The following is a 15645-nucleotide window of genomic DNA, read 5'->3' on the forward strand; positions in this document are numbered from 1 at the left end:
CTGCTTGGGACCCAGAGAGCCACAGCCACCCCAAAGGATGTCTCGCTAGAAACAGCTCCTTGGGGGGTCAGGGCGCTCCTCAGCTGGCAGAGGGGCTTCTCAGCATCGGGCAGAGCAGTGATTTTTCAGCTCAGTGATTTCAGCTTTCAGTGATTTCAGCTCAGTGCTCTTAGCTCATGCCCTTGTGAGTTAGCCCCTCTTTTAGCCGGCCGTGGTGAGAGAGAGAGAGGTCTCGTATGGAATTTCCGCAGGAGGTACTTTATTGAGAGGGTACCAGCGAAAGGGGTCCAGGGACGAAGAACCTCTGCCGACCAGAGGAAATTCAGGGGTTTTTATGGGACACCAGGGTGGAAGGAAAAGGGTACAGAACCAATCAATTGTAACAGATCTACATAAAATCCCAAGGGAGCTTGGGGTCTCCAGACAGGTCACTGTAGCTAGGAGGCCTGTCTGTCCTAAGGGCTCAAGGTGAAGTTGCAAAATTCTTCCTTAACTCCTCAGCTTGGCTCCCTCCAGGGCAGAGCAGCTGGGGCTCCGCCCACCTCCACATAAATCAGATTTGCCTTTGTTATTAGGAATCTGAGTTTAAAATGCTCTTTCAGTGGTGAGTCTTAAGAATAGTCGGCTCTTCCAGACCTAGATGCATTTAGTAAATGGACTTGTAAGTTAGAGGTTTAACCTCCATCTTGTTCCGTTTCCAATGTTGTATTTTAGGGTGTTTTTTTTTTTTTAATTTTCCCAAAATTATAAACTGTCCCTGAGTGTGCTGTAGAGTTGAGAACAGGAGGGGCCCTGCTGCCCCTCGAGGTGGGCAGTAGTCGCTGTGGGCCTTACTTGAACAGAAGTGTTTTTCATTTAACTTAAGTTCCTGCCTGGAGAGCTCAACTGTGTTTGTTTCAGAGAGCTCCCAGCTGGGCTTAAAGCTGCTTTTTTCTTGCACTTCCATCGCTAAAGCCAACCCTGGGTGTTGCTGAGAGGAGACCAAAAGCCAGTACCAGTGCTGGGCCACCGACCCAAAGCGCCGAGTCCAGCGGGCCCTCACAAAGCGAATGGTGACACCGGTGGCATCCCGGCGTCAAACGCTGAAAACGCGACCAGAGCTCCTTCCCCGCTCCGGAAAGCCGGGGCTGCTTCTCTCGGCCACCCTCAGGAGAAGGAGCCACCAGGGTGTTCGCAGCCACCTCAGCCCGTCCTGCAAACCGCGGGACCATCCGCGGCCCCTTCGCTTGAAGGAACGCGGGCCCGCCTCGGGCCCCGCCGCCCTTTTCCCGCCATCGCCCTGCAGCGGATCCGGCGGCCGCCCCAGTCTCGCGAGAACCGCGCTGCGGCCGCCATGGAGCCGCCGGTGCACGGCCCGCCGGGGCTGTCCGCTGTGCTGGCGGTGAGCGGGAGCGGGGCGGCCCGGGGGACGGGGCTGTCTGGCGGGGAGCGGGGCTGTCGGGGCTGTCCGGCGGGGAGCGGGGCTGTCCGGCGGGGAGCGGGGCTGTCCGGCGGGGAGCGGGGCTGTCGGGGCTGTCCGGCGGGGAGCGGGGCTGTCGGGGCTGTCTGGCGGGGAGCGGGGCTGTCGGGGCTGTCTGGCGGGGAGCGGGGCTGTCGGGGCTGTCCGGCGGGGAGCGGGGCTGTCGGGGCTGTCTGGCGGGGAGCGGGGCTGTCCGGCGGGGAGCGGGGCTGTCGGGGCTGTCCGGCGGGGAGCGGGGCTGTCGGGGCTGTCTGGCGGGGAGCGGGAGGCCCTTGCTGGTGGCGCGCTCCGTGCCGAGCCTGGTCCGGGGGCTGCGGGGCGCGATCCGTCACCGAGACCGGCCGCTTTCGGTCTTCTGTGGCCGCCAGTGACGCTCCTTCTCCCGCCGCTGCCTGACGCGGTTTCTCTCTGCCCGCAGAGCACGGACTGGTCCGAACCCTGGCTGCTGGGGCTGGCGGCCTTCCACCTGCTCTGCTTCCTCCTGACGTGCGCGTCCCTGCAGCACCGCCGGGTGCAGGTCGGGCACTTCCTCTGCATGGGTGAGTGCACGGGCACGCCGTGTGGTGCCGAGCACCAGAGCGGGGCCTGCGACTGCAACAAGTATTTCTCCGCTAGCAATGCATGTGTCTGTCGATGATAATCTGCGATAGAACCTGCTATGACCTAGAAATATGTATTTATTTTATTTCAAAGAGAATGTACGAAGTAGTGAATTAAAACTCTGGTGTTAGTGAGGAAGTGGGATAATAAGGTTACTGCATGGTCACTGTGTGTGTCACAGCTTCCCAATGCAGTGTTGCTGTGCTGGAGAAGCAGAAAAGAAATTAACTGAGAGCCAGCAGTTGCTTTGTACTCTTTGTTCTAATGGTGCAGTTCAGTGAATAGTTTCTAAAGCAAGTTCACCATATGCCCTGCTGACAGCCGAGATAACGGCGTGAGGAAGAGCAAGACTGGCTTGTACATTTCAGTAACAACTTGTGTTATCTCGGAGTTTGTCAGCCTGAGAATCCAGTGACATTGCCTAGCCAAAGCAGTCACGGCTGACTGGCAGAACACACACTAGCTTTGGTTTAAGATCACATGGATTTGGATAAGATGATGTATTATGATCAATTTTTAAAGAAATACTGAATCTAATATTTTTCTTTTTATGTTTAGTGGGCTTAGTGTACTGCGCTGAATATATCAATGAATTGGCAGCCATGAATTGGAGGTAAATGTTTTCACTTTCATTTTTTGCATAAAACTATGCAATACAATGTACTTATCACATACTTATAAGAAATAATAATAGCACACATCTGTTGTATTGCTTAAAATCTGTTTATATGAATGCTTGTAAACTAACTCATCAAAAAACTGAGAGAAAAGCAGAGTGCTATGATTAAGGGGAAAGGAATGTGAACTTTGTTTTTTTGCTTTGGTTTTTTTGTGGGTTTTTTTGTTGGGGTTTGTTTTGTTTGGTTTTGTTGGGTTTTGTTTTGTTTCTTTTGTTAGGTTTTCTTCCATAGTCACGTCTAATAGCTGAAGTTAAGAACCATTTCTCAAAAATACCACTGCTGCTTTATATACTTACTTAAGTGTATAACAAGCATTAACATTTGCCTGTTTTACGAAACCTCTATACCAGAATTAAACTGAGGGTTTATTTTGATGTTTCAAGCGTTTAACTAATCTTTCCCTGATATGACTGGTGTGTTTAACACCACTTCATGCTGGCATCTAATTGTACTCATTATGTTTCACTTCAGGCCTATGTGACCTAATTACAGCTTTGCTACAAATGTTATCTTTGTTATCTTTTCTTATATAAGTAAACAAAATACCTAAAAAAGTCATTTCAGATGCTTCAGAATAAGCATGATTTGTGATGCACTCTTGTAGTCATGTTAGTTAGCTTTTGCACAGTAAAACTGTAAAGAAGAGAAAGACCAACATTAATGTTCATAACTGAAGAGATATCAACTGCCTCTTTTTTCTGACTTAATACAGTAGAATGCTGGCCTATGCTTGGTGATCCCAAGATGTGGGATGATGTGTACAGTGTCCCATGTAGAATAGTTGCTAGGAAAGTTGAATGTGTGAACTACACTAAATAAAGCTTTGTCTTTCATTTTGTTTTTATTTCTTTCAGGCTTTTTTCTAAATACCAATACTTCGATTCAAGAGGAATGTTTATTTCACTTGTATTTTCAGCACCACTGCTGGTGAATACTATTATAATTGTGGTACGTATGTGTTCATTCATATAGATGCTTTCATGAAATGAGTAAGTAAAGGTATATGGATTAGTTGGATTTAAAAATTTACTTGCTTTTCAGGTCAGCTGGGTTTACAGAACTTTGAATGTAATGACTGAACTAAAGATGCTACAGCAGAGAAGGAAAGCAGAAAAAGAGAAAAAGAAGTGAAAGCACCAAACTCTATTTTTCTTTCTTCGGTTGTAAAAACGCCTAGTTTTAAAAACACCAGAGTAATCAGTCCTCCTGTATGGGTATACAGGAACAGAAGTATTTCTGTGTCTGATGTAATGGCGGCTGTGGACATCGAGGTGAAAGCAGGTATCTACTGTACATTTAAACTGGATGTGGAATTATGAAACGCAATCTTAACAAGTCTTTGTGCCCTTCAGTGTAAGATTGTTTTCCTCCATGACCAAGGCTGTTAGTATTGTATTGATGAGACACAATCTTCCACTTTCCTGTGTATTTTTTTACTCTGTCTTTATTCTGTGCTTGTCAGGTATCAGTTATTCTGCTGCTTAAGCCAGTTGGAGCTGTGTTGTGAATTAGAGTAAAAATGAGAGATTTTATTCAGAATAACTCAGGAATCCATGCTTCTGTGAAGCACTTCACTTCTTTATAAATCAAGTTTCATATTTCTATATGTACTGTGTGCCAGTGGCATTTTATAAATAAAACTATCCACTCACTGTATCTTAAATTGAGTTAATTTGTATTCACTTTTAATCAGACTCTTTCCTTCTTTTTTCTCATAAAAATTCTCAGTTTGGCAAATTCCCCAGTTTAATTTGTGTAAATAATTCAATGTTATCTGTTTTTCTTTCAATTTATACTTTCATGTTTAAGGCTTCTAGATAAATAGAATTCTTTTAAAACGGGATGAAATTTTGATAGTTTTATCCTTCTTTGTAGAACAGACAGGAAGGGAAGAAACTTAGTAATGTTATATGCAATTTTGTTCCCTTTTTAATGCATTTTTAAATAAATAACTGAAAATTAAAAAGAAGGCTTTAGTTTTGTTTCAAGTAGCCTGTTTTTATTGAATTAAGGTAATTTGAGAAACAGTATGGACACAATGGAGATTATCCATATTTAGTAAAAGTTGCATCTTTGTGTGGAGACACAGTTCTGTCTAAAATAGGTGGCATTTAAGACAGGAAAGATGATCTACGAAACTGATCTTATACTAATGTGAAAAACATTTGAGTACAAAATTGCAGAATACGAGTAAGTTTATACGCTAAGGAAGCATTTGTGAAACTAAATTACTTGAATAGTCTTCACAAGAATGGAGATATGGACTTGAGGAAGAGAGCAGATGCATGTCATGCACAGTTTGCAAGTCTCCTAAATAGGCAGAAAGTGAAACTCCTTCTGGAAGGGCAGTGAAGTGTTGGTATTGGATCCATTTCTTTACATTTCCTGTGCCTCTTTGGCATTCCTTTACCCACTCATTGCTCCATCCAGACCTACTGGCAGCTGGACTATTTTATATTAGCAAACTAAATAGGTGCAGGTTTGTGTGTTGTCTCATTCTGACTGTTCTGCTGCGACTCTTGGTGCAGTGTTGGGTGGCATCAACTGTACAGAGAAATCTCAAGTGGTCTGGTAGATAATGTGTACTTTTTGGGAGGGGGGGAGAAGAATCTGTCCAAATGACTGCTGGGTGGGCTGTGGCAGCTGTCACCAGGACCAAAGAACAAACCTCTCTGATTTCATATAGATAGGATTTTGTTCTTCCCGGCAAAAAAAAATGTTCAGCCTTGCTCCTACAATTTGATGGGGAGAGTTGCAGTTTTCACACATAGCCCTAAGCATGACCCTAAGCAAATGTTGTGCTCCTGACTTTCCCATTGATAACTGTTCTGCAACAAATCACTGCACAGCTGTTCTAGTGTCACACACTTGAAGCTGTAATAGTTCTTACGGAGATACCACCTGTTATCAAGTAACCTTTGGTTGGTTTCACACTGTGAAGTGTATGAATTTGATTCACAGTAAATGAGGGAGGTTCAGAGAAGCTGAGCAACAAGTCTCTTGCAGTTGAAAACAGTGTGCTTTATTTAGTACATCCAAGGCAAACTTTCTCCAAATAGTTTGGTATTTTGCCTGTCATGTGTGTGTGTTTGGAAAAATGATGGATAATACTTAGTTTAGAAAGCATGATGGCTTTTTTTTTTTTTTTTTTTGTCTTCTAAAAGCATTGCTGTGTGAAAGTATAAACAGCTCCAAAATCAAAAATAGTATTTTTTTGAAGGATGAGCATTTCAAAATTGTGAGTTTAAAACCTTCCCTGACTGCTGGAACTACGGTAAGTAAATCTAACAGTTACATGAGATAAATTTTCACAAACACAAACCCATATTTTCCATATATTGCAAAAACACATGGGTTGAAAGGGACCTTGAAGATCATCTAGTTCTGACTCGCTGGCCGTGGTCAGGGATTCCACCCACTAGACTGAGTGGCTCAAGACCCAATCCTACCTTGACCTTGAACATTTCCAGGGTGCAGCATCCACAGCTCCGGGCAGCCAGGCCCCACCATTTTGTGAGAGAAGGTGTTCCTCCTAACAACTGATCTAAACCTGCCCTCTTTAGAGTTGAAAGTTGATCCCCTTTGTCCTATCACTACATGTCCTTAGAGAAAATTGCTCTCCCTGTTTTTTGTAAGTACTCTTTAAGTACTGAAAAGCTGCAACCCGGTCTCCTTGGAGTCTTTTCCAGGCTGAACATCTCTGGATGACACCCGTTTTTTTCTTAGTGTCACCTGCACCATTCAGCTTTGTGTTACCTGCAAACTTGCTGAGGTTGCACTGGATCTCACCATGTTATTGATAAAGGCATTAAAGGGCACCAGTGCCAAGATGAGGCCTTGAGGGATACCACTTGTCACTGGTCTCCACCTGGATGTAAGCAATTGACTACAATCCTCTGCTTGTGTCCATCTAGACAATTTCTTACCCACAGAATAATCCACACTTCAAATCCATGTCTCCCCAGTTCAGTGATGACGATGCAGTCACAGGCCTTGCAGAAGTCTATGTAGATCATATCTGTCTGTCATCTGTTTATTGTTGCAGTCACTCCATCATAAAAGGCCACCAGGTGGATCAGACAGGATTTGCCCTTAGTGAAGTCTTTTTGGCTGTCTTGAGTGACTTTCTTGTCTTGCACAGGCATGTGTGTTAGAAAAATATTCCCATTTTCTAAATTTCAGAAAGATTCAAATTTATCTGTGATCTCCTCTAGCTAAACTTGCCTAAGAAACACTAAGTTTAAGAGTGAAGTTGTTTGTTGGTTTGCTTTGTTTTAGGTTTTTTTAAAGTATGTATCATAAACCATAAGAGAAACCGTCAGTAAGTGAAGCATGACTTCTTTTCATCATGAGTCTGCATTTATGACATGATAGTGCAATAACATTAAGCATGGGCCTACTTGCTGACAAACCAAAGTAATTAGATCATGAACTTCTTAGAGGCTGTTCTGCCTGCTTAGAATTTGTATGTATAAGAGAAGGTGAGCCAAATGTTTAAGACTGGTGGAATACCTTTGCATTTAATTGGGAAACCTGAATTTAGATTGCTTATGAAAGAGCCAGTTTGTTTTATTTTCAAACATGCATACAGAAAACTGGTCGCTGCTCAACTGGATCTTTGGAGAGTGAGATAAGACAGAGATGATTTGTTACTGGTCTGTGTGTCTCAAAGGCAGTGACTCAAATCTTCAGCCTGCCTTAATGTGTCTTTCCATGATAGTGCACAGTGTCAACTTCATGGAAAAACAAGAAAGAAAGTAAAATTAACCTGGTAACTTTATCATAGTAGAAAGTAGTTTTGTTGCACTGTGAAATGATGATAATCTGTGAAAAAACAGATTATCAGGAATTCATTGGCAAATTGACTGGCGTTTGAGGTTAGCCCTGTTTCCTACAAAAAAGTAGTAACTGAGATGAGTTTCCAAAAATGAGGACCCAGAAAGCCCTCTTTTTCCATATCCACTGAAATCCCAGATTCTTAACATGGAACGTATTTTAGCCTCATTTTGGTCCAATGAATCTCACAATTCTAGATAAAATGGAACAGATGCAATAAGGGATTTTAAATATCTCTTCTTCAACAGTATTTCCTAGTTTAGTAGATACATATATCTCCATCTCCAATAAAAACCACACCTATCTCCAAAAGGCACAGAAGGACAGTGGATAGTCTTCTGCATCCTTGAGTGTATTCTCAAAGAACATAACCTTGAATGTATAAACAAAGAACCTTGAAGGACAGTCTTAATGCTTTTCAACAGCTGGGTCTTGAAAGAAGAGCTAGAAGCTAGAGGAGAGCTAGAGCTAGAGCTCTAGAAGAGCTGTGTTTGACTTAGATGGTGATCTGCTGAGACTGTGAATCCTAAATGGAGCAAAAGTTTACAGAGAATTGCTTTATGGATGTTGAGAATCATAAGCTCAGATCGTGAGCTCCATTTTTTTAGGAACTGAGATTTTCAGGAAAAATCGTGGTTCTTTGTCTGAACATGATAGAATACAGCTATAGTGTAGGAATGGTTTTATTTCTTCAAATACAGCTAAACGTTTTTGCATACTTTTATTGTAAGCTTGATTAAAAGTTCTGGATGCAATCCTGTAGAATATGCTCTGGGATGACCCTGCTTGAGCAAGGAGGTTGGACAAGGTGACTCACTGTGGTCTTTTCCAGTGTGACCCACTCTGTGATTCTGTGATTTTTGACTTCAGGTGAACACACCATTTTTACAACTAATGTATCCAAGTTTGGTGGGTTTTTTTGTTTAGAGAGCACAAACACTGTGTATATTTCTCTACTGAAATATATATTTTTTAATATTTTAAAATACTTTTAATTATTTTAATATCTTTCAATGAAATACAAGTATTGATGTTTGTCTGTCCATTGGGGAGGAGATCGCTGCAGGTAATCAAACTCTCCACTTGATGTCACTGTCGCACACGCAAAAGCTGACTCGACACTTCCCTTTTGTGAGGGTTCTGTAGAGCTTTCCACCATAGCTTCATAAATTCTGCAACATTTCGGAATGACCAGGAAGCCTTGGGCTGTAACGTCTGAAAACATAAACTTACCTGAGCTCCGAGATACATCTTGAGCCACTTTCAGGTGTTTCTTGACACTTGCTTTTTACATTAAAAAGGAGCAGTGATGAGGTACATATATATTTACAGAGTCAGGAAGTATATATGTGCTTTAAAATTTCTTAATGCATCACCCTCTTCGCTCATAACTACATTTTATGAGGAGGATCTAGCAAAAGTAATATAACAATGAAAAATAATTACATTATCATGTGACCAATATGCAGGAAAGTGCTGAAGCAGTCTAGTTCACAAACTGATGGAGCTTATGCATGTCCTCTATTTCTTTGTGATTTACCATTGCATAATGCATACACATCTGTCCTTGTTATGTGACAGCTGGCAGTCACTTACAGTCATGACTGAGGTTCTCAGAAGTCACTTCAGACTTTCTCCATCAGCTGGCAAACAGTGCTTTGGAGTGTTCAAAGGTTTTGTGACTCCATTTGAGAAGATCTACGTGCAGTGTTCTTCACTTGATGTTCTCCTTTGTGTACCAGGTTTTGAGCCTGGTGTTTTTTATCTCTTCAATTCATCCAAGTTCTATTTTCCACACACCCCCTGTTGAAGAATAGAGACTTACAGTTTGAATGGACTTTGTCCGCTTTTTCACAGCATTCACATTCACATAACAGCAAAAGATTAAGCAATTATAATGCAAGATGCTTGAGAAATGCCAGCCTCAGAAGTCAAACCTGATGTATTTTGTCGACCTCTGTTTTAGAATCTATCCTCTTCTAACTATTTCCTCCAAATTGTAGCCATACTTACACCACTGTTTTGCTGTAATACCAGAACAGTGTTGTACTGAATAGAAAATATCTCAGGGGACTCCAAAGGAAGGCCTCTGTATTTCCTATATTTGTATTTATTTTCTCATATAAATACGAACTGTAGGAATCTTTCTCATACAGTTTCAGAGGCATAATGAAGCCAGGAAAGGAGCTGTAACTGGTAACATGTTACGCTTCTACAAGCACTGATTTTAAGTGGTCCCACTGAAATCATGGTCCTGTTTTCTTTGGCACTGTCTAAAGTTAGAACCAACTGAAACTAACAGGACAGGATCAAATATATTGCCTCTTTCATCTGAACACCAGATCATAATTAACAAGGCATTTAGCAGAACTGATTGAAACAAGGCACATGCCTTAAAATGGACAAGTTCCAAGTGTCATTTGCAATAGACTCGTTAATCCAGACCTGAATCAAAGAAATACAATCTTGTATACCTTTCTTCCCTTCTGTTCCATCAAGAAGAGTTTGCATAGTGACCCAGGGGGAGGCAGAATGAAATTCAGCTGGACAGAGGCATCTAGGGTAGGACCCGTCACTGAAATCACTCATCTGTCAGTATTCGAACTGTGTAATAAACACACCTGAGTAGTTTTAATCAGCAAAGGAGAGTGTGAGTTTTTTGTATAATCGGAACCAATACACCTTGATCTTAAAGAACACTAAGCTTGGGAGGGTTTTAATATGGTAGTATCTCCAAGACATGAGCCATTTAGGTCTGTAACTGTAAAACTAATGTCTCTGATAAAATACTGATCACCTTGATTTAGTGATTAGTGAGAGTAATCAGCTTCCTACAGCCATCCTGGAAAGAATGTGATTTGTTATGTCTGTCCTCAAGCAAAAGCAGCACAAAAATCAGGAAACTGATGTATTAAACAAATAACATGGAAGCTTTTGGCTCTTCATTGCAAAGAATTTTCTAACAGAGTCCAGGGAACGGTAAGATTTTGATTGTTTAAATACATTAAATCAGTGTTGAAAAATGGGGTTAGAAACAGATTTAATGGTTTTACTTAAAGGTGTTGTATTTGTATGTAGATAGTGAGAACCTTTTTAAGTAATCACAGACTGGTTTTTAAGTCCCAGAATCAACACAAAACAGTTCAGTTTAATCTTTTTTGTTGTTTCAGTGTTCCTAAATCCTAAACTAATCCTAGACAATTAATTCTACAGTAATTACAAAAGAGTGAGATACAACATCCACCTGATTAAAAAGAGCTAATTTATTTTAAAAAGGCTTATGAGATTGATTTCTTTCTAGCAAATTGCTTTATTGATTTTTATCATCAAAAATTCATATAGATTAGCAAATAGTGTATGTTATACAAGTTTTCTGCTTCCTTCATGTTGTAGGAAGAACAAATGTAAAATGCAAAATTAGATGACTGGATTTATATGTCAGCAAACCATGACAATTATAATGGTATGTGACTCCATGTAATTCTCTTTGAAGTAGCAGTAAAAATATTCCAAAATATTATTAACTAGAAGTCCTTTGGAAACTGATTTGTCAGTAACTTTGGTACTTATAAAAAATAACTTGAAAATGTGCAGAAAACATATACATGAGCTGTGGTTTCCTAAACCATTAACTTGCATCAAGTTTATAAAAATTTTGGCAAGTTTTAATTTGAATGAAATATACTGAAGATGCTAATTTGTACATTTATGTCAAAATAAAAGCTCTGAAGAAACACACAGAATAACAATTATTCTGAGTTGGAAGAGACCCACGTGGATCATCAAGTCCATTGGAATTTTGTAGAATTATAGAATATTTGGATTCGAAGAGTCTTTGAAGGTCACTTAATTCCAACCCCACTGCCATGGGCAGGGATACCACTCACTAGACCAGGGCACCTTGGAAACTTCCAGGGGTGGGACATCCACAGCTTCTCTGGAAAACCTGTTCCAGTGTCTTACCATCCTCAAAGTGGAGAATTTCTTCGTAATGTCTAATGTAAACCTACTCTCTTTCAGTTTGAAGTCATTCCGCCTTATCCTGTCAGTACAGGCCCTTGTCAAAAGTCTCTCTCCAGGTCCCTTTTAGGCACTGGAAAGTGTTCCAAGATCTCACTAGAATCTTCTCCAGGCTGAACAACCACAAATCTCTCAGCATATTTTCAATGTATGACTTCAACTCTTTGATGTTAATAGAAATCATCCAAAAAGACACACAGTCTTAAGTGGAGTGAAATACATTGGAGTCTTCCAAATTTTTTTTGTGGTACGAATTTCAGATTATATCAATGTATTTATAAGGTGAAATTAAGTAAAATTAATGCAGTTAAAGACAACTTTTCATGGTTCTATCATGAAAAAGAAATATAAATGCCAAGTAAGATAAAATTGCAGGGGGAAAAAGGATATTATTATCACTTTTTTTGACTGACTACATCTTTAATCCTGGTGTATGTTAATATATATCAATATTGACAAATTCCATTCTGCTATAGCTCAGAAATGTCATCAAAAATCCTTTCAACTGAAAAATTTAGACCTTTTCCTCTCAAAAAAAGCAACTTTGTTTTAGAAGTTGAATCTTCAAACAAAATGTTAAATGAAAATGTTGAAAGGATGCTAATTGCATTAAATTTAATATTCTATTATCATTATTATTATTATTTATATTTATTTTGCCTAACAAATAATAAGTTAAAATATCAGAATATCATGCTTGATTAAACAACACTGAAGCCTTCTGACTTTCTTGTATATACGATTATTAGGTAGGGACATATTAATTCAATTCCAATTTGCTACAATCATTGTCATTCAATACCATTAACTTTGATCATTTCTGTAGAAGATATCCTTTTAGAGTGTTCATCTTATTTAAATTTAACCCTTTAAATGTGATGTAATGTGATGTACTATAGCTTTATTAATCATTAAAAAAATCAAGTGGAGAATATACATAACTGTTTCAATTATATACATAACTGGCCATATTATATCTTGGCTAGAAAGTGATCAGTTTGCTTTATAACCCTTAGAGGGCTCCATTGCAATGTAAGACTGGAAAACAGACTAATTTTGTCATCTTAACATATTCTGGCATCTACTTTAATTTAATTTAGACCTTATACTAACTCTGTTTAAATGGGTTTAACTGTGTACAGGGACTTCCAAGCTGGCTAAAAGGTCTAATGACGTAGATTTAGGATTGTGAGATGAAAGAGAACGCCTACAATGCTGTTACGTGTAATTTCACTGGAATTAGTTTCAAAAATGTGAGAAGATTCTCAGTTTCCAAATTTCAAAAACATGAGGACTCATCTAAAAGCAGACAAGTGTAGCATGACTTAATAATTTCTCATGATTTTGTGAATGCTTCACTGTCCGTTCAGAATGTCTGTGTGTAAATTGCAGCATTGCAGTAATTTGCTCTTTAAAAGGTTGAATGAGGTAGAGTGTTGTCTCCAAATAACAAATCTCCTATGGACAAATAAGCATAAGAATAATTTCTTTTTTGTGTGTGTGTTCCAGGGGATTCAGGTGTGACATGTGACTCAGTTCCTTTCTAGAGGCACAAAACCAGCTAAGACTAACAGCAGCTCTAGCAAAGGGCTAGCACCACAAATAAGAAGTGCTTGATATGAAAGAGAAGAAAGAGCATGGATGTGGTAACTTTCATCCATGTTTCAGCTGTCTAGAAGATGCTCTTTTAAAGGCCAAAGTGGAGGCTTCTACAGTAATGAACATCAGAGACCTTGTGGACAATTGCAACTTCTCAGACTGCTCCTGTAGGATGACATGCTCAGCAAATGGGAAGAGGTTTGAAATTAAACTCCTGGACAAAAACAAATCTGGCATGTATAGAAACAGATATGGGGGAAACGAGGCATTGAAGTTAAATGTGCTTTTGTTTGTTTAAAGAAAATATTTTTTTATTAAATCTAATATTTGGAAGGAATTGTTGAGAACAACCAAGCCAATAATCAGAGGAAAAAAATTCATGGAAGAAAAAAGCATGACAAGGTGAAATTTTTTGTGGTAGTGGTGGATACAGGAGAGCAGCCATCTGGGACAAGGAAAGGAGAAAACAGCTATGTGAAGAAAAATAGAAATGAACAGCAAAGTTAAAAGAAGTGTTTCTTACAGCCTGCAAGCTTTCTCAGGGAAAAGATAGCATATTCCTTGCATAAAAATCCTCCACAAGAGCTCTTGTGAGAGGGATCCAAATTATGTTGTGCCTGTAAGCTGGAAAGTCTTCTAAACCCATCAAATCATGACTATGAAAACTCTTTTTCAGAAATAGCAAGCAAATACTTAATAAATAGGTCAGTGCTGAGAGTTAAAAGCCACTAAACCTCATGCACTGCCTCCAGCACTCTGCTGAAGAGGAAGACTGATCACAAGATACTATTCCTCGTTCCTTTATTATTTGGATTAGGGTATGCTAACAAGTCAAAGTTCTTCCCTCATTTCAGTTCATCTAGATCATGAAGATATTACCCATGACCATTTTAGCACACAAATCTGGCACTCTTGTCTTTGCTAGGATCAATACGTTGCTGTGCATTTTCATATTCACCTGATTTGAGCTCACCAAAACAAAACATCTGCCAACATGGTCTCTTCCTCAATTGCCTTTCCTTACCATAGGAACGGGAAGTCCTGTCTTGCTCCATCCAGAAGGTTTCTTTCAACAAGCCATGCTCTAATTACTACAGGAGTCTATCAGGAGACTACTTCAGAAGGCCTCTGGTTGACCCTGTACCATGGAGAATGTGAAATGATTTCCCAATAAAAAAAGGAGAAGCTGCCCACCGTGCTAATATTGTCTCATAGTCTTGGTGATAATGGATTTGATGAACAAAAAATATTTTTATGAATATTAATTTGCATTCTTGAAGATATTCCTTTTCCAAGTGAAGAGAAAAAGAAAATGGATATCTTGGAAAGAATGGGATGTTAAGGGTGTTAAACCAAAATTGTATGTCATTTTAATTAAAAGTATTTCTCTAATACTCATAAAACTCCTATCTAAAATACAAAAAATGTTTTAAAAGTTAAATTAATTAATGACTGTTGTGGTAGTAGGGATAGAATAGTTTAAGATAAAAAATATGTATAGGATGTATTAAAGTTCCAGCAAATTTAAAAGAAAGAGGCAGGAAGGAAGGAAAATTATTGTATGAATCATACTCCCTTGGGTAACAGTGTCAGCAGACTTGAAATCATCATGTTGCATAGGACAAACAGATGAGCAAATTGATGAGTAACTGACAAAAACTTTTTTTTTCTTGAACACTGAACTGGCAAACAGCTCTTTTTATATAATAAAGATGTGAGGTAATCACTAAGATCTTTCTGAAAGTCAGAGCTATAAAGAAGGATATAAAGGAGCAGATGCTGTGTTATGATAATGCCCTAACAAATGGCTGCAGTAGCAGCCATGCTACTGCAAAAAGCTTCCGCACAGACCTGTTTAATCACAGGGGATAGACTTTGCTCTTGCTATTTTAAAGCATGTATTTATGGCGTGATGTATCCCATTAGGCTTATTTTTGCTCTATATACACTGTAGCTCAAATTCCTTAACCAGGAAGGTTTGAATTTAAGCTGATCTCTGAGTGTGTCCAGACTTGTTCCTCTGCTGGACAGTTGGAAAGGCAGCACATAAGAAATTTGGATAATCAATGAGTATAGGCAGTCCCTAGGCTGACAGTATAGACCAGTATTTTTTAAAAAACTCTAAAACTTCCTTTTTTAGTATCTGTCTCTGTGATCTCTCAAGTTAAGATTTTAGTTCTTTCTTGGTTAGGCAGGGAGGTAATGGATCTGATGTATTTCACTCTGCGAGTCTGTATTGATTGCCCCTACATTAAAGTGATGCCAGCAATTCCTGTCCTCAAGCAGCACTTCAGTTAACCCTGGAAAATCTCTGCACAGAACTAGCAGTAAGTTATTAGAACAAAATTATAATACTAATATGAAAAAATAACCATATACAGAAATAATTTGCCAAAGCATTAGCAGAGAGATACCTACAAGGAACAGCATGGGCTCCGAGCAGAAACAGAA

At 39.7% G+C, this 15645-nt stretch overlaps 1 protein-coding gene across 1 annotated transcript; it reads left to right on the plus strand.

The window, feature by feature from the left end:
* The first annotated feature begins 1049 nt into the window (after positions 1–1049).
* TMEM18 (transmembrane protein 18) lies at positions 1050–3908 on the plus strand. Its single transcript, XM_066314875.1, is given in 6 exon segments — positions 1050–1317; positions 1320–1381; positions 1878–1998; positions 2618–2672; positions 3594–3687; positions 3781–3908. Coding segments are annotated over 6 exon segments (690 nt in total). The 3' UTR covers positions 3871–3908.
* The last annotated feature ends 11737 nt before the right edge of the window (positions 3909–15645 follow it).

Source organism: Sylvia atricapilla, chromosome 3 (assembly GCF_009819655.1).
Source record: "Sylvia atricapilla isolate bSylAtr1 chromosome 3, bSylAtr1.pri, whole genome shotgun sequence".
In the NCBI taxonomy this organism is placed as follows: Eukaryota; Metazoa; Chordata; class Aves; order Passeriformes; family Sylviidae; genus Sylvia; species Sylvia atricapilla.